This window comes from Protopterus annectens, chromosome 7.part0 (genome assembly GCF_019279795.1).
Source record: "Protopterus annectens isolate FY-2018-M chromosome 7.part0, PAN1.0, whole genome shotgun sequence".
NCBI lineage: Eukaryota > Metazoa > Chordata > Ceratodontiformes > Protopteridae > Protopterus > Protopterus annectens.
Genome location: NC_056739.1, coordinates 1,704,373,503 through 1,704,399,304, shown reverse-complemented (window position 1 = coordinate 1,704,399,304; position 25,802 = coordinate 1,704,373,503). Strand labels below are relative to the sequence as shown.

Here is a 25,802-nt window from a genome sequence, read left to right as displayed (position 1 = left end):
TTTATAAACACAAATACTCTTGACCAGACAGTGTGTGCACCCACCAGAGGTTCAAACATACTGGGCCTGGTGCTCATCAATATGGAAAGACTGCAGCACCTCCTTCCCCATTGTCATGTCCTCACAGGTGAGGTCAAACCACAAAGCTGTCTCCCTTGAAATAAAAACCAATTCCAGCAAACCTTGTAACAATTAAGAACTATTCCAAACTACATTCTATTAAGTGATAGTTTAAAATTCATTGCCCCTCCCAGCCCAGAATTCACAGCCACCTATGCAGAATTGTTCAGAGAGACCTGTACAACCATGTAAAGAGGCTGCTGTAGCTACTAGAAGTACAAAATAAACTCTAAAAACAAACCACACAGTTGGAATCCTAACCTTAGTAGTATATATAACAAAAGGAAAAAAAAAGTCATGGCTAAAGTCAGGAAGAATAACTCCCATAATGACAGTTGCTCCCTAATTAAACTAAGAGAACTAAAGTCCAACAAGCCCAATTCAGCTCAAACTTCACACCCACTCCCCCCACCTCCCAAATGAAATGCCCACTAACATACTCCCCCCACCTATTAACAAGGAGTAGGTCCTGGCAGTGCTCCCCAAGACCAAAAACACAGTCTTAATGGGCCCCTGACAGTATAGCAGGATGCATCCTAAATAGCTTGAAATATAACTTATCAGGACTACTTCAACCACTTTTCAACTACAGTGTCAAAACAAGCTTTGCACCACAAAAATTGAGGACAGCAATGATTATCCCACTTCACAAGGGTGGACCATCAACCAACCTCAGTAACTGCAGACAATTGGTCTGACTAGACTAATATGCAAAGCCACTGAACGAATTATCATGGAAATTATCAACAAAGACATAAGCAACCTTCAGACACTAGACCCAACCCAGTCCAGTTTACCAAGTGAAGGTCACACACACACACACACACACACACACACACACACACACTCACACTCACACTCACACACTCACACTCACACACACACACACTCAGAGACAGGTAATCTGGCCTTTGACCAACATGAAGTCAAAAGTGGTAAGAAAATGACTCTATGCCACCCAACTTATATGAAAGGGCATTTTATCCAGGTCCATGGAAGTTATAGTGCCACTTTATTTGGCAGTTATCGGACCACATTTGGCATGTACCTCACTAAGCATAAGCAACTGATGGAACACCCACAAACGTTCCTTACCAGAAGAATCCAGGGTATAAACACATTGTGCTAGACGGATTGCCTCAAAACCCTTTCTCTATATTCCATCTCTTACAGGTTACTGACAGGCAATCTATACCTGCCGTACAACGCATCTTCAGATTCAACTTTGATGGACCATAAGAACATCTACAAAATGACCAGCATCATAACCACAAGATCCAGAGATTTAAATTTTGCTTGACACACAAGACATGTTGATGAGGCAGATGCGTCTTAGATGAGCCCCAATGCTCTGGAATAAGCTCTCATCCATGTAAAGCAGGGTGCATCCCCCAAACCCACTAAGCGTAACCTTGACCAATGGATGAAAATCAGAAATTCACCCTGGGTCTGGCCTCCATAACTCTGACAGACACAGGTAGATAGTAATGCCCAAACATATCCCCCATAACCACTATAAACATCCTAACATACCCCTCCTAATAAATGCCCATGACATACAGTGACACAATTGTCTTGGGTTGCATGTCAATGCTTATAAAGGCTGTGGTGGTTGTTGGCCTACTATATTACCTATGAACCCATGTGTGTTGGAGGTAATCTGGCACCAGAAACAAGACGCCTAAATTGCTTTTAAAGTCTGTCCAAATGGCAGATGCCCGCCTCCTATTACACTGAACATACTGCAGGAATGACCCCAATGATGTCCATCAGTACCTTCTTCAGGTTGGCTGCTCAAATATAGCTGGGGAAAATATTTGCTAAAATGCACTGCATTTATAGTTTCAGCCCAGGGAGATAGCATGTAATTATGTAAGACTCTTTAATAGCTACTTTTATAAATCAATTTAAAATGACAATTCTAATGAAAGCTACTGATAAGCAACAATCAATGAAGGTGTACTACATATGTTTTGTGATACACATCTGTTCCTGGTTATAAAAGGGAAAATAGAAGTTAAAATAATGCCAAGAAATGCTTTTAAATATTGTGTTAATCTAATTTACAAAACATTTTGTAGACTTCCAAGAAACATATACATACTACCATGTAAAGGACATGAGGAAAAATAAAGTACTGATCATGAACACCACAGCCACCATCTCATAACTTCATATTACATGTAATGCACAGATCTGTACATTACAAGCAATAATTTTCTGCACAGATTGCTCTTTTTAGTCATACATCTAACTTGAAATCACTCTTCCCAAGTCATCCTTCATTCTACCCAGCATCTGGGTACAAGGAAGAGAGACAACAGAACCAGAGATTGTAGCCATCCTTCTGCAGGGGATTGCCAAACTTCTACTTCTGTTCCTAACATACCCCTCTCACTGGAGTGACACTCCTAAAAGGCATGGCCTGTAATGCTGACCCAGACACATACTCAAACTCCAGCTACTGCAATACATAGTTCTTGGCAAACAAAGTGTACATCTTGTACAATGTGTGGCCTTGCTTCTACAGATGCCCTCTACCAGGCATAGGTACTGCAGCAGAAAAAGACTACCTCCATCCCTCCGAATGGGTGAGCACCAAATGTTCACTCTCATATTTCCTAGCCATGTCCTTTAATAATGGAATTACTATTTAATCCTAGGTTATATGGGCCACAGTCAAAGCTCCCCTCCCCCTCTGTGCCAAAGAGCTGGCAGTGTTGCGTATAGGTTTTTGTTACAATACACTCATTTTCTTTCTACTTTTCCGCACACCTCTGCTGTTCCTAAGGTCAGTTTCACTGCTGTATTATAGCTAATATTTGCCCATTTTCCAGTCTTATAGCCTATATAGTGATACCAGACTGTCTCAAAAGCACAGGGGACAAGGGACATCAGCTGAAGTGTAGTGTAAAGCAGCATATATCAAAAAGAGGCATTACTCAGGGACATGCTCCAAAACAGCTGCATTTCTGTACCTTGCTGTAAAGGCAGGGCATGCAATGTCTATCCGTGTCTGTGTACCCACGTGTGATAAGAAGGCACTACAATGTTGTGGGGAACCCTCCAGCTTCCATTAGGGTCACCAGTGTGCTAAATAACAAAAACTGTTCTGAAGTACAGACTGTTTTCAATCCTACTTCATCGTGTCTCAGCAGCAATTAGACAACACACTAACTACAATAAACCTGAATGCAGAGCAAGAGCAACAATGAACAATGAGAAACATTTCACTTTGTGATAATCTCATTGTCTTCAGATAGACTGCAGTGAGAAACAACAAAGTGGCCCATCACATACTGTCAAGCTCATAACCTACTGAATGTATGTAAACATATGCATAAAACTTAATTTAAAAAAAATAGTCTTGATACGTAAATGGTAGTAGAAAAGTGATACTGATACATGAGATTACAACAATCATGTTTCTTGAAGGCTAGTAGTTTGTAAACTTGAGTTTTAAACCTATGAATCTATAAAAATGCATCACGTTAGTAATGCCATATGGTTAAATTTATGATGCAATAAGCAGGTTTCCCCTTCCTCCACCTATACTAGTTTAATGTTATCATGCTTCTAATACAATCAGCCCTTTTTTATTCTCATTGCCTCTTTACTGGCAAGATGTGTCCCTAGCAAACTCCATATCGTTCTTTCACTTATACACTCATTCCCTAAACTCTCAAACCCTACTGCCATCACTGTCATTTCATATATCCATTATACTCCTGGTAGGATATAAAAAAAAAAAAAAAAAACTCTTCACTAATCTAGTGAGAGTAACTAGGAAGCTAAAATCAGACAACCCCAGTTCAACAGCATTTCTCTTCAACATCCCATGATCTTGTTCCCTTTTGAGGACAAATTATTCTTCTTGGAAGGGGTTACTGGAAGAAAGATGGTAAGTAGTCTGGCACAAGCTGGAAGAAAAAATAGCAGCTGTATTTTTCCGCCCATCCTCCTACAGGCTGCACTACAAAACAGAAAAAGCTACCAGGCAATCTCCTTTGGAGCTTGTACACAGTAAAGAATGTATGCAAAAAATAAGTGATATATTATTTTAACAATCAGAAATAAGACAACATTATTTTAAAAATTGATTTATAATTTTTATAACAGATGTTAAATTGCATTTTTAACTGCTTACATCAATCATTTTTTTCCAGAACTGCAGCTAGCAAAACAAGGAGACCTGATAATATAAGCATTTCTTCCATAACACAATTTTGATTAAGCAAATCCTGGGAAATGTTCTGAAATCCACTTCCCTTATAAAAAAACATTCGCACTTGAAAATGTTCCCACTCCTCCAGACAGTGGGTAGATATGACAGTCTAAAGCTGGAATGTCATAAGGACACAGTCGCATCTAGAGAGTTGGCCTGCCACTCTCGAGTTTGTTCTTAATCTTGGGAAAGCTGTTTTTTTTTTCTTCTGTTGCTTTTCTGAATGAAAACCACATCTGATAATTCACCAGACTGCATGTCACTGTTATTCACGAGCAGTCACTGACAAAAAAAACAAGCAGCACACATACCTTCAGCTCAAGACCACATGAAGTAAATTTGCAATTTAAAAAAAACAAAACAATGCAAATATAACTGCAAAAGTCTACCTTTCTGCAGAACTAACCAGTTACGTGCATCCATGTATTTTCCTTCTTTTTACAGGAAGCCATTTACATTTTTTCCGGAAAATTAGCACTGATTTTTCAGAAGGCGGCCTCAGAAAATAAATCAGTTCGATAAGAAGAAAATAACTAAGGTGAGCAGCATTAAATACTGCACTCTGTGCCAATGTACCACATCTGTACATACCATTAAAATCACCCACACTTTTTAATATGTAAAAGTATTTTACAGGTGTTGTAGCATGCCACTCAGAAAAAAAGAACTTACATTGGACTGAACAAATTTGCCAAAGACTGCACATTTACAGATGATATGCCCAGTTTTCGTCATCAAGCAGCAATGGCAATATTGTGGCAATGACCTAACACATGAAGCACAACATTGATATTCTATGTGATTTTGACAAAAAGAATGATCACAGAAACAACTGCACATAGAAAAAAAAAAAGGTTTATCAAGCTTAATTTTTTTCCCGTGGCAAGATCAGTGAACAGTTTTATAGTACACATCCTAAGTCACCCTATAAAACAAGTACCCCAACATAGTATACAATAGCGTGTGATCTCTAAACACTGCTGTATCTCTTAATGCCTTATCAATCCTTAAGTGACGGATTTCTAGCACTACATATAAAAACATGCTTATTTTTTTATCAAATTTGTGCCATATCTTATTATTCATAAAATGTGGCTATAGAAAAGTTATAAGGAAAAAGAGGATACATTAAGGAAACAAACTCATAACATGGTTGACAAGAAGAAAACTGTGTGGAATGTCAGTAAAAGGCAGTTCACCTACTTCACCGCAAATTAGTTCCAAACATAACAAAACAAAGGCATTTTAATGTTCTGTTAAAATCTGCTATACCATAAAACTTAAGTACAAACAAGTACTTTAAAGCCAGCAGTGGCAAGGAAATGGTTTTAAGTGCTAACTTGTTTAGGTGCTATACCTCTGGAATCTGATAATCTATTCTGTTTCACTACACCAAAATGATCAGAGACCAGAGTTTTCCCTTTGATGGTCATTGCCAAGCTCCAGTCAATTCCTGTATATTTCATTCCTGAAAATAGAACTGGGTAAAAATAAACTATTGAAGTCTCTAGCAAACACTCAAGACTTTACCTTATCAGCATTTTTCACTGCAAGCAGTGATCAGTAGCACAAGTCAGCTTTCTACAGATGAAGCTTGGTATTTCTCCTGCAGCCTGCACCTACTTTACACTTCACCCCTTAAAGAATCCAGTACCAAACAAAAACTGTCAAGCATAACGAAGTTAACAGGCAAGTGGCTAGTTGTTGCTGGCATAATAACTAGTTTAGCTCAGTATAAGAACACATTCTAGTTCACCAAACTCTTGATCTTAGTTAAGGGACGTGTGGGTAAATGGCATTAGTACTTAAAATCAGAGGAGCCCACTTGCAAAGCTATTACATAATAGGAATGTTAGAAATGTTCTCATTCGGCTTGAGAAGAGGCTAAAAGTCTTGAAACAGAAAACATAGGTTGGTGGTAGCTCATATGTTAAAAGTCATTACATAGCCTACCACCCAGCAAGTCTATACTTCATGCACTCAAGAACCACTCACACATACAGCCACCCCAGCTATCACATCTGTAGACTTGAATACAAAAAAATGCATTTACAATACTGGTTCAAAAATGATTCCTAACGGAAGGAAGCATCTGTGCTAAACTGCAAATAGTGTACTTGAACACAGTAGTTTTACAAAGTGCTCCAGTAATGGCCTGTTTTAAACCTTTACAGGTTTTCAGATTCAGCAGAGATCTCCCTCCCCATTAAACAATAAGTTTTGCTAGGAACACATGAGACACTGAATCATTATGTTTCAAATGCCCTTATTTGAATGGACTAAGAATGAATGATCAAGGCAGGTTGAAGAGAAGCAGGAATTCCCTGCAAAACTGGAGGAGTGAGATGTGGAGGTGAGGAGGGTGACGCTTAAGAAGGCACTCTATCGTACAGTGACTCCAAGTTTCTCCAGTATTCGTGCTCCCTTCTCCTTGTACTCTTGTCTGGTCATCCAGAAGTTATCCTTATCTTTCATGATGTCAGCAAGGACAGCCCCTCCTAAGAACACCATGTGCTTTCGACGAGGAGGATCTTCAATACGGATTTTGAATTTCTAGGGCAGAAAACAAATGTCAAAATAATGGGAAACATTTCAGTGTCACTCTTGGTAAAGGGTTAATGTTATACACTCTAGCACAGCAAACCATGCGGAATGAAGTTTAGCAAAGAAAAGAATAAGACACTACAGTTGTGTATGCGACTTACCATAATAGTAGATTAAGTAGAACATTACCATTCCACTCATATTCCTTGTTCCACGGATTTGCCACAAGCAGAATATCCAAGTTCAAGACAGACAACCAGATTTTTTTTCCAGATTACTATGGGAACACAGCTCCACCCTAACTGATGTTAGGCCAGTGTTTGACAGGGAGACATCCACAACATACCTTCAGTTCCTTTTGGTAGATAGGAAACTCAAATATGCCCCATCTCTTATCAGGAGCATATAAGTTGCCCTGAGCCCTTCGTCTGTCTAGTCTACAAGGGTTTGCATTTCAAAGAAGCTGGACACAAAGAGGGATGCCTGGGCAATGTCAGTATTCTGTTTAAATTAATGCACTGTAAGAGCAGGGGATTTGCTTATTGACTGTAATTGTCCCCCATGAAGGCATAACTAATTCCATGTATCTGGGGGCTTGTGAATGGGAACTTACTCTGCAGCAAAGGGTCTCCTACACAAATATCTACTGTTGTGGTAACTTGCACAATTGTACTACATTCATCATAGGGATCACCATTAGTTAACATTACTCCAAGAAGAGCACAGGAACCTAACCGAGGAATACTGACTACAGGAGTACTACAGAAATCCCTGCAGGATGGCAAAGCCAAAAGCCATTGTACTATTAGACTGAATGTCCAGTTTATAGTTCTTACAGAAAGTATGGACCATAGTTCAGGCCCTGCTTTACAAATGCCTTGGGCTGAAACATTTTCATAGGTTGGTACTAGGCTATCGGCCCTAGGGCCTATACAAGCCTAGCTAACAATTCCCTGGCTATTTCTTCCCACACTATTTACTTCCCTGGACCCCTGTCTAGAATGCTGCAGTAGTGCCCTTCACTCTGTGTAACATGGTCCAATTGAAGCTTCCAAACTCTTACAGCTAAACATTTAGACAATTACGTTTTCTTTTCCTGGCTGGAAAGAGAAAAAATATCTGGTTGCTTTGCTCAATGTCCCTTCTCCTGGTAATACAATACCAAGGTTGCTGGTAGATGTAAATGCAGTGTACTTCCACTTTTATTTTTTGGGTTAGTAATGAAGGTTGGAAGTTGGATTTTCTGACTTATGTTCATCTGCAACACTAACACAGGAATACAGAAGAGGTTAATTCAAAAACCTTGCAGTTTGGAGGCTTCATTTGCTGTTGAGACAGACATCAGTAATAGGGATTTTAATGTCAAATTCATGGCACAGAAGGACAAAAAGCCATGACCATGGCCCAAACAACCCAGATTCAATAAGCAGCGTGGGCATCTGAGGAACTAGCAGGAGGCATCCTGGAGGGAGAATGAGCGGTTGCTATACTGGGCACACTGATGGGGTTGATCTCCCTGTCGGAGACTGGGAAAACAACCTTAGAAAGGAAAGAGGTTCAGCAATGACACCCTTTGCATATCTCACCCTCAAGATCATACTGGGTGCATGCAAGGGGGTGGTAAAAGACTAGCAGAAGAGCACTCAACAGCACGGTCCTCAGTCTCCTCACTGGCACTAAGTCCCTAGGTGTATGCTGTTACCCATCCCGGGAATGTGCCAAAATTGGCATGAGGGTCTCACCAGGCTGATCTCAAAGTAGGTGACTACTGGGGCACAGCCTTGATAATCATGCTCATACACATGAAGGAAATGACAACTGTTTTTTAGCCCCAAGAGCCTTCCAGGGTGAGCTTAAATAAGCAATCTGAGAGTGGTGACTGACAACAGCATGGTGGTGATGTAGGTCAGCAAGAAGGAAGGGATCCACTTGTACCAACTCTGCAGGTCCACAATGGCACTGTGGGAGATGGCATTCAAATTAAATATACTTCTGTAAGCCATTCACATTCATCAGGAGATACTATGCTGACAGGACAACTGCTAATTAAAGCTGCACCCTCAAGTCTCCCAGAGCATCTCAGACATGCAAGGGAGCACTTACGGAACCTGCTCATCTGAGAAGAGGATCACAAGCTCCATGCTTTCTGCTTCACATTCCTCATTTCCAAGGTATGGGCTGCGACTGCCACTGGCATGAGTAGAAGATGGGACTGATCTTTGCATTTCACCTCCGCATACACCTTTCATTCTGTGGGTGCCCAAGAAGACATGGGAAAAAAGGATCTTTACAGTTGTACCCTTCTGGGCCAGGATGTTGGTCCAGATGGCCTAACGGGATTGACTTCCTAACTCAATGCAACTTGCTCTTAATACAATATGGAGATAAACTGGTGCATCCAAACCTGATGACCCTGCAGCTGGCAGCACAGATATTCACAGCCTGATTTCCACTTAAGGACAGGTTTTCAGATGAGTTGGTGCACATCCTGCAAAAGACCAGAAGACCATCTACAAGGAAATCTCATCTAGCCAAGTGGAAAAGATTTTCAGAGAAGTGCAGCACCAGGAATATTTCACTAAATGATATCCAGAATCAAGGGTTTTCAAAACCTGGCAGCAACAGTAGCCAGGGAATTTATGATTCTCTATCAAAATACCATTAAACAGAGATTTTAGAAATTTCTTCTGAAAATATACCTAGAGTGTGGGATAAAATTAAGGCACAATTTAAAAACAGGGTGGAAATAAAAGAAAGGGTGCTATGGTTAAGAAGTAACAAGAATTATACAGAGGGACTGACAAATGTTAAAGTACTTTAGAATAGGGGGAAATCTCACAGAACAAGAGATCTACTGCATAATGTCAAGCAGAAAATAAGAGATTACCTTGATAATATGCACGAGTTTAGAAAGACTGCTGTTAAGCAACTGTCTTTTTATAATAACAGTAGAGCACAAAAACTTTTAGCACAATGACTCCGGCAACAGAAAGTAGAAATGGCTGTCGCTAAGCTGAGGGAGCCTGTAACAAGAAATGTAACAAGAGATCCTGTACAGATATTAGAAATATTATGGAAATTCTATGAACGTCTGTATAAAGCAGAGAAATATGGAAATCAAGAAAAGATACAAATGGAAATGTTTATGGAAGAATTAAATATGCCAAGGTTAGAGGTAGATGAGGCTCAAGTACTAATGGGCAAGATGGGAGGAGATGAGATAAAAACTGTATAACCAATCTACAGGAAAGTCCCAACAAATAGATGGTATTCCTGTGGAAGTTTGGAAGCTAGGAGGGAAAAGACAAACATCTGGATTGGTTTAATAACATTTTAAGAGAAGTACCAACATCCGGAAGAAAGCAGTGGCAGTTGTAATACTTAGAGGGTAAAGATCCAGTAGATGTAGTTTCATACAAGCCCATTTCAATAATAAACCATTATTATAAAGTGTTCGTGTCTATAATGACTAAAAGAATGACAAAACCAATGCCAGAACTGACAGTGTCACGCTGCCAGCCCAGCTATCTGGAATTTTGTAAATAACTCTATGTCCTTTGTGAATACTGACATGATTTATACAGAACTGTAGGTTATGTACTGAGCTTCAAAAATGTAACCACAGCATACCCTTTTGAAACATAGAAGATTAACTTGCAAAACTTAAGAATAGTTGAGGTTAAGTTACTTTAAAGCTAGCCCATAAACAAAAGATGTTATCTCTCGGTTTCAGTTCAATAGCAGACAATGTCTGGAGCTAGAAGCTTTTCTATTGTCTTGAAAGAAAAGTAATTACTAGGTTTAAAATGTTAAGTGTTTTATTGTTTTACGACTTCCAAGATCTGGCAAATGTCTGAGAGAGATGTATTTTTAACACACAGATGTTAAAATTCTGTTAAGTTTCTGTTTAGCCTGGGAACTGAAGTCAGGTGACAAAAAGTGATGTCATCCAGGCTAACCCAGTAGTAAAACGTGATGCTGATTTAAGAACTCAGAGAGAGACTGTGCATTTTGTATTTTGTCTTGGACCTAGCAAGAACATCCAACTCCCTGGATATAGTAACATTACACAGTAGGATTGGACACCCTTTGTAAGGGCCTTAGAGTAGCTGATAAACAGTTGGCTAGTGGCAGCTGGAACTACCTTATAGTCTCAGCAGAAGGAGGCATAGCTAGTAAACCTGTGTCAACTTTTCCCAGGTGTGTTTGTGTACAAATCAAATCTCAAAGTGTGTGTGTCATCTACATTGGCTGGGACACGAAGCACTGGTTGGACAGAGAGGGTGCTGGAGGTCTTAGCTTGGCCACTCAGCTGGGATCTCAACCCTACAGCTGTGCCAGTGGGGAGTCTTAGTGGGGATCTGAAGAAAGAGGGAGAAACCAGCCCCAAACTGAATGTGATTTGTGTGTGCTCTTAAGGGAAATTGTACTTTACTGTGTGTGTGTACTTATCATCCTCTTACTGTGTACGTCCCATAGCTTTTGCCCTTGGTGAGGATTGAGGCACCTTGATTACTGGGCCAGTGCAGAGACATCACAGACAGATACGCTCAATGTGGTTTTGTGGAGGGGAGGCAAACATATGACATTTTAACAGAACATTGATGATCCAGAGGGAAGCAGAAGGTGGGTCTTGATGCAGAGAAAGCATTTGACAGAGTAAGCTGGGACTTACTAAGCAGGGCAATGGAAGCACTTGCATTTCTTGAAAAAATGATAAGGCTGATTACAATATATGTGGGACTGGAGGCAAAAATTAAAGTGGGTGGGGTCCTCTCTGATAATTTCTCCTTGAGAGAGGAACCAGGCAGGGGTATCCTCTTTCCCCTTTGTTATTTGCATTATATTTGGAACCACTGGCAAAAAAAAAATAAGGGACTCAGAAATTCAAGGATATAACTTGTATGGTTGTCAAGAAAAGCTGGCTCTGTTTGCAGATTATATTATTTTATACCTGAGAAAACCAGAAAGAGACATTACAGTGTTATAGAACATTTGGAGACAGTTTCATATCTTTCCAGGATACAAAATTAATGAAGCTAAAACAAAGACAATAGTGGTAAATTATGTACCTGCATACCAATTTGTTCACCAATATCCATATTTATGGGGACATAATAAAATGAAATATTTAGGAGTATGAATTAAAACTGATTTTGGTGAGGCAGCTAAGGGTATGTGGGAAGAGATTAAACAAAGGATAATACAAAAACTGAGAAAATGGAAGCTATGTTACATGGATATGGATATCAAGATACAAACAGTCAAAATTTTTTAGTCCCTTTAGTCTTATACACAGGTCAAGCATAAATTTTAATCAACCAGGGGAGAAGTTGTGAATAGCAAATTAATAAAGAGCTGAAGGACTATCTGGGAGCAGAAGATGGCAAGAGTAAAGTGGGATAAGCTGATTCTTCCAGTAGAACAGGACAGATTGGCATTGTCCAATTTGAAGGGGTATTTCAGAGCTACACAGTTAAGGCTCCTATACATAGCACAAGTAGAAAACTATAATTTAAAGTGGAAAAGGATGATGTTGTAACAGATGGGAAAGCTCAAGAAGTAAGGAGAAATTAGATTTTGGATGCAGGCCTTTAAGGAGAACAATAATCATACACAATATTACCTCCATAAAGTAGCAGAAAGTATTCTAAGAACTAAGCCAAGATGGGGAATGGAGAAAGGAGATTCTGCAGACAGAAAAGTCTCCAATTAGGGATCTAAACAATAGGCAAGAGGGGGCTAGAATTTACTGGAGAAAACTGGCAAAGGAACCAATGTATTGGGAGCAAGTAACTAGACAGGGAAAGGTAATATAATGGGAAGAGGCCAAGAATTAATTTGGACTGCAGATTAGAGATTGCCTTCCCTTACCAAGGATTGATATCACAGTATATGGAAAGAGAAAGAAATAGGGGGGTCCTAAATGCAACACCAGCACTGGTAGAGTTTTTAGTAGAAGCTAGAATAGAAGCCAACATTAAAAAAGGAATAATTACTAGAGCATATAAAATATTGCATGATAACTATAAGAATCAGAGGAGGGTAGTGCCTGGATAAGCAATTAACAAAGACACAGTGGGACGATATATGCATGACTCCCAGATATGCAACAAAATCTAGATGATTTAGGATTTCTGCTTGGAAATGTTTACACAGACATTTTTATACCCAAAGTAGACTCCAGAGAATTTTTCCTCAGGTAGACAGCAAATGTTGGAGGCGTGATGGGGAAGAAAGAGGTACTTGGGAACATATTTTCTGGGAGTGCGGTGGGTTAGCAGACTTTAAGGAATCCCTGCAGGATGCACTGTCGGAGATGCTGGGTGGGCCGATTGGTGTGACGAGGGAGATGATTTTTCTGAGCTATGATAGAGAATCTGAATTGCCTAGACATGGTAAGGCCAATTATGGTGGCTGCCAAAAAAACAATTAGAAAATGGAAATCAAAATCTAAACCAACTATATTAGAAGTAGTGAATACAGTAACAGAGAGAAAACAACTGGAATTAAGATCTTTAGAAAAGATTAGTGCAAACTACATAGGAAAAAATGGGAATTGTGGGAACCATTCCAGGGAGGAATGAGGTTTAAAAGAAGGCAAGACTTAAATGAGCAGTGTAATTTTTTACTGAAAATGATTGGGTAGATTATAAATAATGTTTGCTACTGGATGTGTGTCAGTATGGTGTGTGATGTAAAATGCTTTCAACTAGGATTGTGTCATTGTGGTTAGTTTTCCTTTATATAAATGTATGATTGCTTATGTTGTAAGTGATGGTTAAATAAAGATATATATATATTTTTAAAAATCTGCCTGCCATGCAGGAGATGAGTATTTTTTTTAGTGTCTAATAGGAACAACAGAAAATCTTTATTGTCTCAAACTTCAAGTTTGACTCGGAGATGTTAAGAATGAATGTCAGACAGACAAAGCTGGACACTGTAAAAGTGCTCATCTTTCCACCTCCATCTGAGCGAGCACTTGGATGAAGCAGTCATCCATGGAATGTTAAACATGTAGCCCCCTTTATGACCAGAAGGATGCCCCTGTATAGCAATGAAACAAGGCCTTGTTGCATTAACATTCTGAATATTTTTTACATCAAGAATTTTTTTTTTACAGTTTGGATAGATCAGGAATCAGCCACATTAAGCTGTTCTTTAGCAAAAGGACAAGCTTCAGTAAAACCCCTTCCTCTCATGAACTACCAGAACTCTTTCCACTGCTTCACATTTAAGAACAGCCTGTGAGGGTGGGCCTAACATGAAATACTTGTCTAGGTACATAGGTGGTAGCTGCTCCCTGACATGCTCAGGCAAGGACTAAAGCCTGGTTAATGCACATCTCAGCACCATCCTGTGCATAATAACCATCTTTAATAGCATGCTTACCAACACTACTTTTAGTTACTTTTTCTTTAAAACTTTCATTCAAGCTGTCTGTGACTGTGTTCTCCATCTGGTTAAAAACCTCACCCTGGTATTTCAGTATGTGCTTGGCATTTTACAGTCCAACATGTCAGTAAAGTAAAAGTGTACAGTTTCTCCTAAAATCCGCTCAGCCTCCTGCTTTCTGTGTGTTTGAGAAGCAAGTTTTACTAATTGTGCAAATGTGGACCCTTTGGTTGTTTTCAAAGTGATCACTGCAGGGTCCAATGCACAGTTTTTATACAGATATTAAAATTCCTCAAGAAGCCCATAACTATTACTTTGCTCCCTAGGGTTAGGCAGCCAACAGCTGGGGTATAATGATGCAAATTCAAACATACCTTCAAAGAACAAATGGGCTGGTAGGACAACCCAGGAACCAGGATCCTCTAAAACCAGCAGCTGCAAATGCATCTTTTTTAGGCAGAGATTCAATTTGCATCCCCCATGCTGTCTCTGTTTAAGTGCATTTCCAAAGGAGATATTCTCCAGAGGGGAGCCTGATGACAGTTTCTTGGTAAGGATTATATGCCACAAAGTAGAGATGTGCTACATACATGTCCTCACCAGTGAGATCTGATTCCAGTGAAGTGGAAAGGGAGATTCCTTCCTTTTATAATGTGAAGAAGAAATGCTTAGCAAAGACAGTTAGGATGCTTGGAGGTTTGTCCCGATAGACGTCTACATATTCCTCTGTAAATCAGCTGTAAAAGAACTGCTAAAAGCATAATGAAAAAGATGAAGACAACTAGAATTCTAGAGTGGAGTCTACCTCTAAAGGTTGTGCATTGCTTATAGGAAGAGACTTCATCTTCTCCTAAGCAATGCTCATAGGAACATCCAGAGAAAAAGCTGGAGGTCATTCCAGACGTTGTATGTTCTACTGTTTGTGCAGATAGATGCACGAATTTCAATGAAGAACATCAACGGTTAAGGATTTACTAATGAAAAGGAACACGTGTTCAGCAAAGTGGTAAAATCTGTAGTACTCTGACATCTGCTCATGACTCCCCACTGTACTATCAATATACACATTTAGTGCACAAGAACTGTTAAGACACGTAGCAGTATTGTCTACAACCAAAACAGGAATAGATACCTCCAGATTTATTGTGGCCCACTCTTATTTTATTGACTCTGGTGTTCTCTTTAAGAGGATAGCAAACAAAGCAATTATGTAGATAAAGTCCCAAAATTTGTATACAAGAAGGCAAGCACATGAAACGCTACAGTTAAGTCTATTTAAATTATATCACCACACAGTTTTTCACTTATAGTTGTATACTGCAGATCACATTACAGGTGACTGTAGATTTATTTTCAACACGTGCATGAAGACAAATAGTTTCAAGACCCAAACTTTCCAAATCTGACAATTAATTTACCAAAATGGAAAAAATCACTTGTGTTTCCACAATAAGTAAATTCATGGATCTACATGACTCTGGGTTTGTCCTATTCCTTTTCCCTTAAAAATGGGTTTAAGAAATGCACATCTCCAATCTTGAGGAATCTCCCTATACATAAATGAGCTAGTAAATTACATATATAATAGTACTGTAAGCTTGTGCTGAAGTGTTCTCACGTCATTATTACTGATTCCATCTCCTCCCTTTGCTCTGTGGGCCCAGTTTGCACAGTTCTTTTTTCAATATAATATAACATAATATAATATAATATAATTTAATTTTAGCATGTGAAGATGGCCTGGATATTACTAGCATAATTTATCACCACTTAGTGCAGCCAAACTGTTCTGCATAATCTGTTGTGCCCAAGAGTAAATTTTGGAATCTACACACAATTTACCTATTTGTATGTCTTTACTCCTACCACACCTTACGCATCTATAAAATGGTTTCCTGTTATGCTCAGTATCTTTATATAGATTTTCTTTAAACTTTTACTATCTTGTCTCACACAATGTTTAATTTGTCTTTTTACTTTGTTGAGTCCAATTATAGTTTGCCATTGTGTCCATTTTTTTATATTTTTTCTCTCTCATCTTAAGCATCTTCTTCTTAAGAAAATATATCCTCTGGACATTGTGTACCAAGATCCTGATGTTAAATATTTTTTTCATTCAATTTCCCTTCCACAACCTGCCACAATCCTTCTGAAGTTTTTCCACTGAATGCATCACTCCAATTAGTTTTACACACTATTTTGCTTCCATATAGTCCGTTATTAAATCTTCTGTGCTTTGATTTAGATTTCATTTTGGCAGAATTATTTGGCAGTAATTCAACCTTTACAACCACATAACTGCATATCAACTGTGGTAAAACTTAACTTGAAGTAACTGCCATTTCCTTAGTAACACAATGTCCAGTATGTTTCTTTCCCAGTAAACTTGTTTAAAATCTGCAGCAACTGTTGTTCCTGAACATACGCCGTAAACAATTTCCTTACTAACATTGTTAAATTTACCAGAAATGGTCTGGAATAGTACTGATTCAAGTTCTTTTACTTTTCTTTCCTGCATTTCATGCAAGAAATATATGGAATTCCTGTAAGTCATCAGCACCCCACTTTAGTAGTCTACACAGTCCGGCATCTGTTTTCTGCTAAAGGGTTGTCTGTCAGATTTACAGAAAGTATAGATGTGTAAAATCTTACCATAACCATAAATGTCCCTCTCTTCACTGCTGCAGTATTCTTAACCCAAGGAATCTCACCTGAAGGCAACTCAACGTCGTCCAGTATACAAAAAAGTCTTATACTACTGTAGGGTACATGGGACGTTGCACATAAGCTGCCATCGGGCACAGGCCATAAAACTGACATACACACACAGCATCCTCAGAAATCAATGCCCCAGGAGGAATGCCAGACTAAGGACATAAAAGGTCAGTACATCCAAGCAAAACAATATACCAGGGGGGGAGGATGAAGGAGTAGAACACTGCAAGAGTGAAGAGAAAGACATCTATGGTTATGTAAGATTTTTACACAGGCCTTCTATTCACTTGCTGCAGTATTAACATGCTGGGAGAGTGCCAAAGCTCAAGAAGGAAGGGAGGTGAAGGAGCAGAGAAGCTCTCAATGAAGCCATGAAAAATGGCTTTAGCAAACCCAGCTCTGGATCTGGAAATGCCATCCACTTTGTAGTGTTTGGTAAAGGTATGGCTAGAAGACCAGGTGGCTGCTTCAAGGATAGCGCTGTTATCTAGGCCCTTGAAGAATGCCTTAGAAGGCCACAGCCCTGGTAGAGTGGGCCTTCACAGGTGAAAGAGTCTCTTTCCATGAAGGGTGCAACAACGGCAAATAGTCTTTGAAATCCAAGAAGAAAGTCTGCTTGGAAACTGGTAAACCCAGAGCCCCTAGGTTGAAAGTTAACAAATGGCTGATCAGATTTCCTTATGGGTAAAGCTAAGTTGTCTGTGTACATCTAAGGAGTGTAGTACCCTTCTCACTGTGGTTTTGTGGAGAAGATAAGAAGGTAGGTAATTAAATGGATTGGTTAAGGGATAACTCATTGACCACTTTTGGAATTTGTTTTGATTTATTCTCAAGGATACCCTATCATTATGAAATACCAAGAAGGTGGTCACTGTCAAAAAAGCTTGAAGCTCCCAACACCCTTCTGGCTGAAGTCAAGACCACTAAAGTTTTCCAAGCACAATGTTTGAGGAAGGCCGAAGATGAGAGCTCAAAAGGGGCTAGGGTCATCTTTTCTAGAACAAAACTAAAGGTCCAATGGAGGAGAAATGGGTTTCATCTCAAATCTGGAAGCTAGAGAGGGAGAAAGAGGCAGACAAGCAGAAATAGCTGATGTGTGTGCTTTGACAGAAGAGTAAGCCAAGCCTGCAGAGAGCAATTCACATAAGACAGACAGAACCACTGGGATTCCCACTGTCAGTGGGTCTTGGTTTTTAGATAGACACTGGAGTGAAAACTTTTCTACTTGGAAGCGTAAGATTTTCTTCTGCTGGGTTTTCTGGCCACTTGTAAAACCCTGAGCATGTCCTCTGAGAAAAGGTGCCTGAAGGGGATTAGAATCCTATCTTCCACAGAGTCAGCTGTAGCACTGACAGGTGTGGGTGCATTAGGGATCCTTTGTTCTGTGTGCTCTAGGTCCACTCTTTGGAGTAACTTGTGGAGATGGCCCTTGGGTAAATGTAGGAGGGGGAACCAGTGCTGTCTTGGCCAAAAGGGAGTCACCAGCAAGACTTTTGGTTGGTCTTGTCGAATCTTGAACAGGACCTTTGGTAATAGAGGAAGGGGAGGGAATGCATTCAGAAATATCCCCTTCTAAGAGAACGAGAAGGCGTCTACCTTCCAAACCAGAGGCACAAAATTTTGGAAGCTGTCTGTTCAGGGGAAAGCAAATAAGTGTATTTGAGGAATACCCCATTAGTGGACTATGTCCAGGAACACGTCCCTGTGAAGCATCCATTTGGTGGACTGAGTCAGGGACCTGCTTAAGGAGTCTGCCACAAGATTCTGGTTGGAGGGAATGTACACTGCCTGAATAGTCATGTGGTATTGAGCCAAAAATTCCCATACCAAAAGCCAACCTGCAAAGGTGAGAGGATTTGCCCCCCCCCCCCCCCCCCACATGTTCACATACCAGAGAACTGTCATGTCTGTGAACAGTTGTAGAGGGCCTGGGCAAAGGAGAGGTTGAAATGCTTGTAGAGCTAGTAGTAATGCTCGCATTTCCCTGATGTGTTCTGATTTTTGGGAGGGAAACCAAATTCCCTGAACTATGAATTTGCCCAAGGCCACTCCCCAGCCCACATCTGATGCACCTGTGTAGAGTTCGAGGACTAGGGTGAGAAGATGCAGGGGTAGACCTAGATTTAGGTCTATCTGTTGGATTCACCACAGCAATTCCCTCTTTAGGCAAGGGATGAGGGGGACCTTGTATTCTAGTGGGTGAGAATGTTGGGCCCACACTGATCTAAGGAACCACTGGAATTTCCTCATGAGGAGTTTTGCCACTGGTACCAATGGAATAATTGAAGCCATGAATCACAGCACCCTGAGAAACTCCCTGGCCAGGATGCGAGTCAAGGGGAGAAAGGAGAGAAAGGGTCAAAGTTTCTACACCTTCTGAGGTGGAAGTGATGCTCTCATGTCTGTCTGAATTTGACAACCCAGGAAAATATGGTTCTGTGAAGGGATGAGGACTGACTTCCTGCAGTTGATGGTGAATCCCAGTTTCCCCGAGGAGGGAAATGGTGGTCTTCAGGTTTTGGAGTAGAGTGTGGGAAACTGGGTGCCTGTACGAGCAAGTCGTCCAGGTATGGAAAAATCTGGATTGCCAATAGTCTGCATTTTGCAATCACTGAAGCCATGCATTTTGTGAATACCCACAGTGCTGCAGAAAGACCAAAGGCAAGGCAGAGAAATGAAAATGCCAAAAACCCACAGAAAAACGTAAGGAATTCCTGAACATGGGGCGAATGGGGATGCAAAGGTAAGCAACTTTTATATCTAGAGATTCCATTTATCCTTGTGGAAGGATAAGAGGGAAGAGAGTTTGGAGTGTCAACATAGTTCAGGTAGGAATCTTACGAAGGTGTTGAGATGGGATAAATCCAGGATTGGTCTCCAAGGGCCATCCTTTCTGGGTAATAACACTCTTGAATAAAAGCCTTTCCCTTTTGAAGTTTGAGGAACCTTCTGAATGGAGCCTATTGCCAAAGTTCCCAAAAGTGTTTTGAGAAGAGGGGCAACTGCTCTCGGGGGGTTGAGGGGATGCCCATGAAGGTTGGGGTGGAGTGCCAAATCATGAAGTATCCTTTTTTGATTATGTAAAGAACGCAGATGTCTTAGTGATGCTTTCCCAGACCCTGTGAGCATTTGACAGGTAAAGGGAAAGAGGGGAAAAGAAAACATCTTCAGGGTAGTCACAGACTCCCTGCTTTGCCAGGAAAGGACTGCCTTTGTTGTGAGGATGGCTGCGAACTCTTAGGCTTCTGTGGTCTCTTGTCACCTCTAGGGGGACTTATTGGAGCGGTGTTGAGTGCTGCTATGGACGAAAACAGGCTTAGAAGGGAAATTCCTATGAAACCTGGGCACAGGAGAGACCAGGATGTATTTCAACTCCTTGAGTTCTTTGTTTTTTTTTTCCTGTAGGGACTTAAAGAGGCTGCTGCCTTACCAAATAAGACTGTAATGTCTGCTGCCTTACCAAATAAGTCTGTAATGTCTAGTGGTGCATCCATTCATTTAGATTTGAAGTCATCCTGAAGGGGCTGCACTGAACTAGTAGCAGCAGCCCTGGCACAAGCCTTCACAGCATCACAGCTGCATTTAACTCATTCACACCAATGGAGTCCAGCAAGTCTGCGCTGTAACTTTCAATGGGTGCAGCCTGATGGATCCCTTTCTCTCTTGCTGGGAGACACAGCCTTGAAGGACCAGAGAACTTGTGGAGGGGTCTGAAAAGTGCCTTCTGCCAGTAAGCTTCAGCAAGGGAACTGGAGTGTAACTCACTGGGAACATGCCTATCACAAGCAATCACTGGTTGTTTTACCAGTGTATGGGCAATACTTTATACCATGAGAGGCATCTCCCTACAACTATTGCTGGATGTGTGCATTTCAAACGCCAATTACCATTTGCAGAGTTGGGCAGAAACTTGACAGCCTGTTCAAAAATGATGAGGAAGTGATATACAGGGGTTACGTACCTGACTTGCTTAGGGCTAGACTTGCCTTCAGGCAAGTATAATGGACATATGCCCTCCATTTCCACAATTGTCTGACAGTGCTCAGGCACAGGACTCAGGCTCTGAGAGTGACTGGCCAGTTACTGTGCTGAACACTCTCGACTACCATCACCCACTACCACCACAACAACATGTAGCGAGGCACACAAGTGCGTTTTCCACCTGTGTCTTCTGTGGCTGGATTAAAATACTGGGACTTATTGCAGTTTTCCATGTCATGGTCCTCTCTCAAAAAAAAAAAAAAAAAAACATTTCCACTGTGGGTCTTGGTTCACAAATTGGTTGCCACACAACTTCTACAGCTAACTAGTTTAAGCAATGAATACGAGAACTTTTTTTCATGAAAAGCCTCAGCAACACAACCATGTCAGCTGCTCACAAAAAAAGTGTTAAGTCACGACAAGCAATTAAAAGGCACATGCAACTCTGAATGCAGAAACTTGGGTTCATAGGTAGGTACTAGGCTATCTGCCTAAAGGCATTTATAAGCCTAGCTGGAATGTATTGGCTTTCACCGCCCCCTTAGATTAGCTCCCTGTGCCTCTTGTCCAGCAGAGCCATTGAAGTGATCACAGGGGTAAACTTTCCATTTCCCATCCACTCATCAAGGTTTCTCTTGAAGAGTGTTAGTGAGGAGCTCTGCCTAATGTAGACTGGAATCTTGTTGCAGAGCATGGAAAGTCTCTGGGACAGGAATCTATCCCACCAGCACATCCTATTTATTGTTGTGGTGAGGTTTAGATCCCTAGAGCATGTGGTTCGAGGGGATATGGTTTTCTTTAGGTGGAGCATGCCCATCAATTCTGGGTTGGACATGGCCTTGTACATCAGGCAAAGATCGCCTCTGAGTAGGCGGTATGCAACAGAGTACAGCTGGAGTTTCTTCAGTCGAGCTGCATAGGGCATCTGTTTGAGGCCAGTGATCCTCTTGGTGAGGTACTTCTGTGGTCTTTCCAGGTGTTGCAGGTGTCTTGTAAGGCACATCCCAAATGAGGCGTTGTACTCTATGATGGGTCTGATGAGTGATGCATAGAGGGGCACAATGACCTCTTTTGATCTGGATGCAAACCCTTTTGTGATTTGGTGGGCCACAGAAGGATTTTCTAACCACTTTGGCAATGTGATTATCAAAGGAGAGATTACCATCTACTTGGGTCCCCAGATCCCTTATTATGTCTCCCGTATTTAGGGGGCTACCACTTGTGGTAGTTTGTGGGTACTTCATTTTTTCCAAGGGGAATGACTATGCACTTTTTGGCATTTAGCTTAAGGCCATGGTTTTGACACCAGGTATCTGTCTCAGTGAGACCCTTTTGGAGGATGTGTGTGTCAGCCGGAGAGTCAATTACAGCCCCTAGTTTGCAGTCCTCTGTGAACTTGGTCAGCCATAGTCCTCCTGTGCTTGCCTATACTTCTAAGAAGAATATGCCGAACAGGAGGGATCCTAGGACTGAGCCCTGGGAGGCGCCACTTGTAACTGGTTTAGAGTCAGACCTAGCTCCCGCAACTCTTACCATGTGGGTTCTGTCCGTGAGCCAGTTGGCAACTCATCTCGTGATGTAGGAGTTTATGTTCAGGCTGGTGAGCTTGTTTATAATACCAGAATGGGGAATGGTGTCGAAGGCCTAGGTAGGCTGTGTGTACCACCTTTCCCTCATCTCTAGCCTTGGTAACTGTCTCAAAGAAGTCCACCAGGTTTAGGAGGCATGATCTCCCCTTAAAGCCGAACTGGGTAGGGTTCAATGTTTGGAGGTTCCCAAAGTCTCTGTTAATGAGATCCATGATGATGCACTCCATAGCCTTGCAGACCAAGCTAGTCAGGCTTATAGGGTGATAGTTCCTGGGGTCTGTTGTGGCTCCACCTTTGTGGAGCGGAATAACCGTTGCTGTGCACCACTCTAGCCTGTGGAGAGGCCAAGTTTGAACAGTGTGTTTGGTTGAGGGGTTAGTTCATCTTTGAGCTAGTGTAGGATGCAGCCTGGGACACCATCAGGTCCCATTGATGCTGTGTTTTTGGCTTTGGAGAGGGCTGTTACCTGAGTGTCTGTGATTTCAGGGGCACTACATTCTTCTGGTATGGTTATGGGCCTTTTAGGGGTTGAGACGGGGGTGAAGTTTGCAATGAACCTGTCTGCCAGGATGTTGGGGTTATCGGTTGGTTCAGTGTATTTTGTGCCATTCTGCATCAACTCCGAGCAGATCTAAGAATTGCCACTTAGATTCTTGACATAGCTAAAGAATGCCTTGTGGTTAAACCTTTGGAGTCCTTGGCAATCTTTCTTTCAAAGCTAGCCTTGGATGATTTTATGAGGGATCATAGTTTCTTGCCGATACTGATCAGGGAAGTCTTCCCTTCTTGGGATTTTACTCTTTTCTGTACTAGGTTTCCTCCTCCTATTGTATAGCTTATTTATGGAAGGGGTCCACCAGACTGGTTTCCTTTTCTTGGAGTGAGCCTTGGTTTTGCTTGGGATAGCATGATCCATGCATTCTTGTAGATGCCCGTAGAGTGCATTAGTAAAGGATTTTGCATCTTGGGCAGCATTATCCTTTAGCATGGGGGCTTTGAAACTTTCCATCTCGGTCTTAAGTAACATGTAGTTTGCTTTTGAAAAGTTTTTCACAGTAGTTTCTTTGACCCAGGGTGGGGGCAGAATGTGGATATCCAGAGTGATTAGTTTATGGTCAGATCTAACCAGCGAGGGGTCGACCTCAGATATGGAACACCGGTCGCCCATGTTGGTGATGACCAGGTCCAATATGTTGTCACCTCTGGTGGAGGTGTTGACCAGTTGATCCAGGGCGTTTGAGTTTATAAATTCTAGGAAATGTTGGTCAAGGGAGTTAGTAAAGCAGTTCTCCAAGTTAATGTTTGGGTAATTGAAATCACCCAATATCAGGGTGTTTGGTAGGACCTTTATGTTTCCCAGTGTTTCCAGAAATGTGGAATGGGGGTCTTGGAACATGGTGGGTGATCTGTAGGAAGCTGCAATTTGAACTGCAGTTTTGCCCATTGTTAATTTCATGTGGATGATCTCTGAAGCATCGTGCCGTGCTACTAACCTGGAGGTATGGGTATCCTTGATGAATATGGATATGCCCCCGCCTTTTGTATTTTGGCCGGGGTTTGTGGCCAAAATGTATGGTATGAGTTGTAGCCCAGTAGTGCTGGGGTGCTCTCTGGAGCCTTAAACCAGGTTTCTGTTACTGCAAATATATCAATTTTCTCCATACTGAGGAGTGCCTCGAGTGCGTGCATTTTGAAATTTAGACTTCTGGCACTGAGTAGCATTACCCTCAGTTTTTTGTTACTTGTACTATTTACGGCAGTGGGTTTGTCTTTTGAGCCTTGCCTAAAAAAGGCACTATGGGGGTGGCAAGAGCCTTGGCCAGTATTCGAAAGCCTAAGGGTGACAGGTGCTAGCCGTCTCTAGCGAAGCAGCATGGCTTGTAGAGTATGTCATCCCAGGCCGACAGACACTGGACCCCCTTTAATGACACCAGAAGCTTAGCCAATTGTTGACATTGATCATTTTTTCTTTATACCGTGGTATCACTCTTGGTGAGGGCAGGATACTACTCAGGGTCAGGGTCATACCAGCCTGGGCTACGTGATCAGAGAGCTCTTCCATGTCTCTTTTCATGTAATCCAGGGAAGTATGGCTCAGGTCATTCACACCAACATGGACAATGACAGTCATATTTGTACTTGTTCTGGAGTGACCAGAGTGCTTGTGTTATGTGGCAGATCCTGGCACCCGACAGGCAGCTTAACAGTGACCTTCTCCTTGTTTAGCCTAGTGAGTTGGACGTCAGTGTGCCTGACTATAGAGTCGCCTATTATTAGTGAATTGGGTATGTTATTCTGCCTTAAGGGCTGTGACTGCGTGGCACACTTTTTTTGTGACGTATGTGTTTCATGGTTTGTGTTGGGGTGGGGGGGGTTGCTTGGATGTTTGCTTTGGAGGTCTCTGTTGCTTTTGCAGATTTGTATTTAAAGCCTCAGAGTAGGTTTTCTTGTATTTATGTGTGTTTTTTGCCGGTGCTGGTTTCATAGGTCTATGTGAGACTGGTGGTGTGATGCAAGCAATTCCCTTTTCTTCTTGACTGTCTGGTCCAGTCTTGGGTTGAGACAGCTTTGCCTCCAGTTTGGCTGTATAATTGCATCTCTCGCATGCATTAGTGTTTGATGGTAGGAGGAGAGAGTTGTCTGTGTACATGAGGCAGTTGTAACATTGCCTCAAAATGCCCAGATTCACCAGGTGGAGCAGAGAGTACACCTTAAGCTACCGTTTGGACATGCCTGGATAGGTACAGTGAACTGTTTTACTGATTGGCTGGTAAGGTCAAATAGAGAGCCTTGTCCTTCTCTTCGGTATGGGGGGGGGGGGGTCCTAGTGCTACGGTTTATTAGTGCTTGCTATGAGTTTTGAGCAAGTGCCAGGCTGAGAAGTGAATTGTTTGTGTACTTAAGTTGAAAGTTTTAGTTCCAAGGGAAAAATTGAAGAGTAGAATTTGTGGAGCCATGAATAGTTGTACCCTAGCTAACTGGCGCTGCCCAGCATGCAAAACCCAAATGCGTGTTTTATAGCAGGGAAATGAAAGATGGTAATTAGCCCAAAATGGCCAATGAACTACTAATTTCTGGGCTGAAACCACTCCTCCAGGGACAGATAGGCTGCTCAAAGCTCCCCTCTCTCACAGGTGAACAGAGAACTTCCTTCTATCCAAGTAAGGTATAGGCAAACGCAGAAACTTGTAACACAGTCCTGAATTCAGCACTAACCTGAAAACTGGACT

At 41.4% G+C, this 25,802-nt stretch overlaps 1 protein-coding gene across 1 annotated transcript in view; it reads right to left on the bottom strand.

The window, feature by feature from the left end:
• Positions 1 to 4,204: 4,204 nt before the first annotated feature.
• The window catches only part of LOC122807180 (actin-related protein 2), a 421,099-nt gene continuing 399,501 nt past the window's right edge, over positions 4,205 to 25,802 (bottom strand). The window contains exon 9 of the mRNA XM_044078220.1: positions 4,205 to 6,898. Within this exon, the coding sequence (XP_043934155.1) occupies positions 6,728 to 6,898 (171 nt within the window). The 3' untranslated portion in view covers positions 4,205 to 6,727. The remainder of the gene's footprint in view (positions 6,899 to 25,802) is intronic.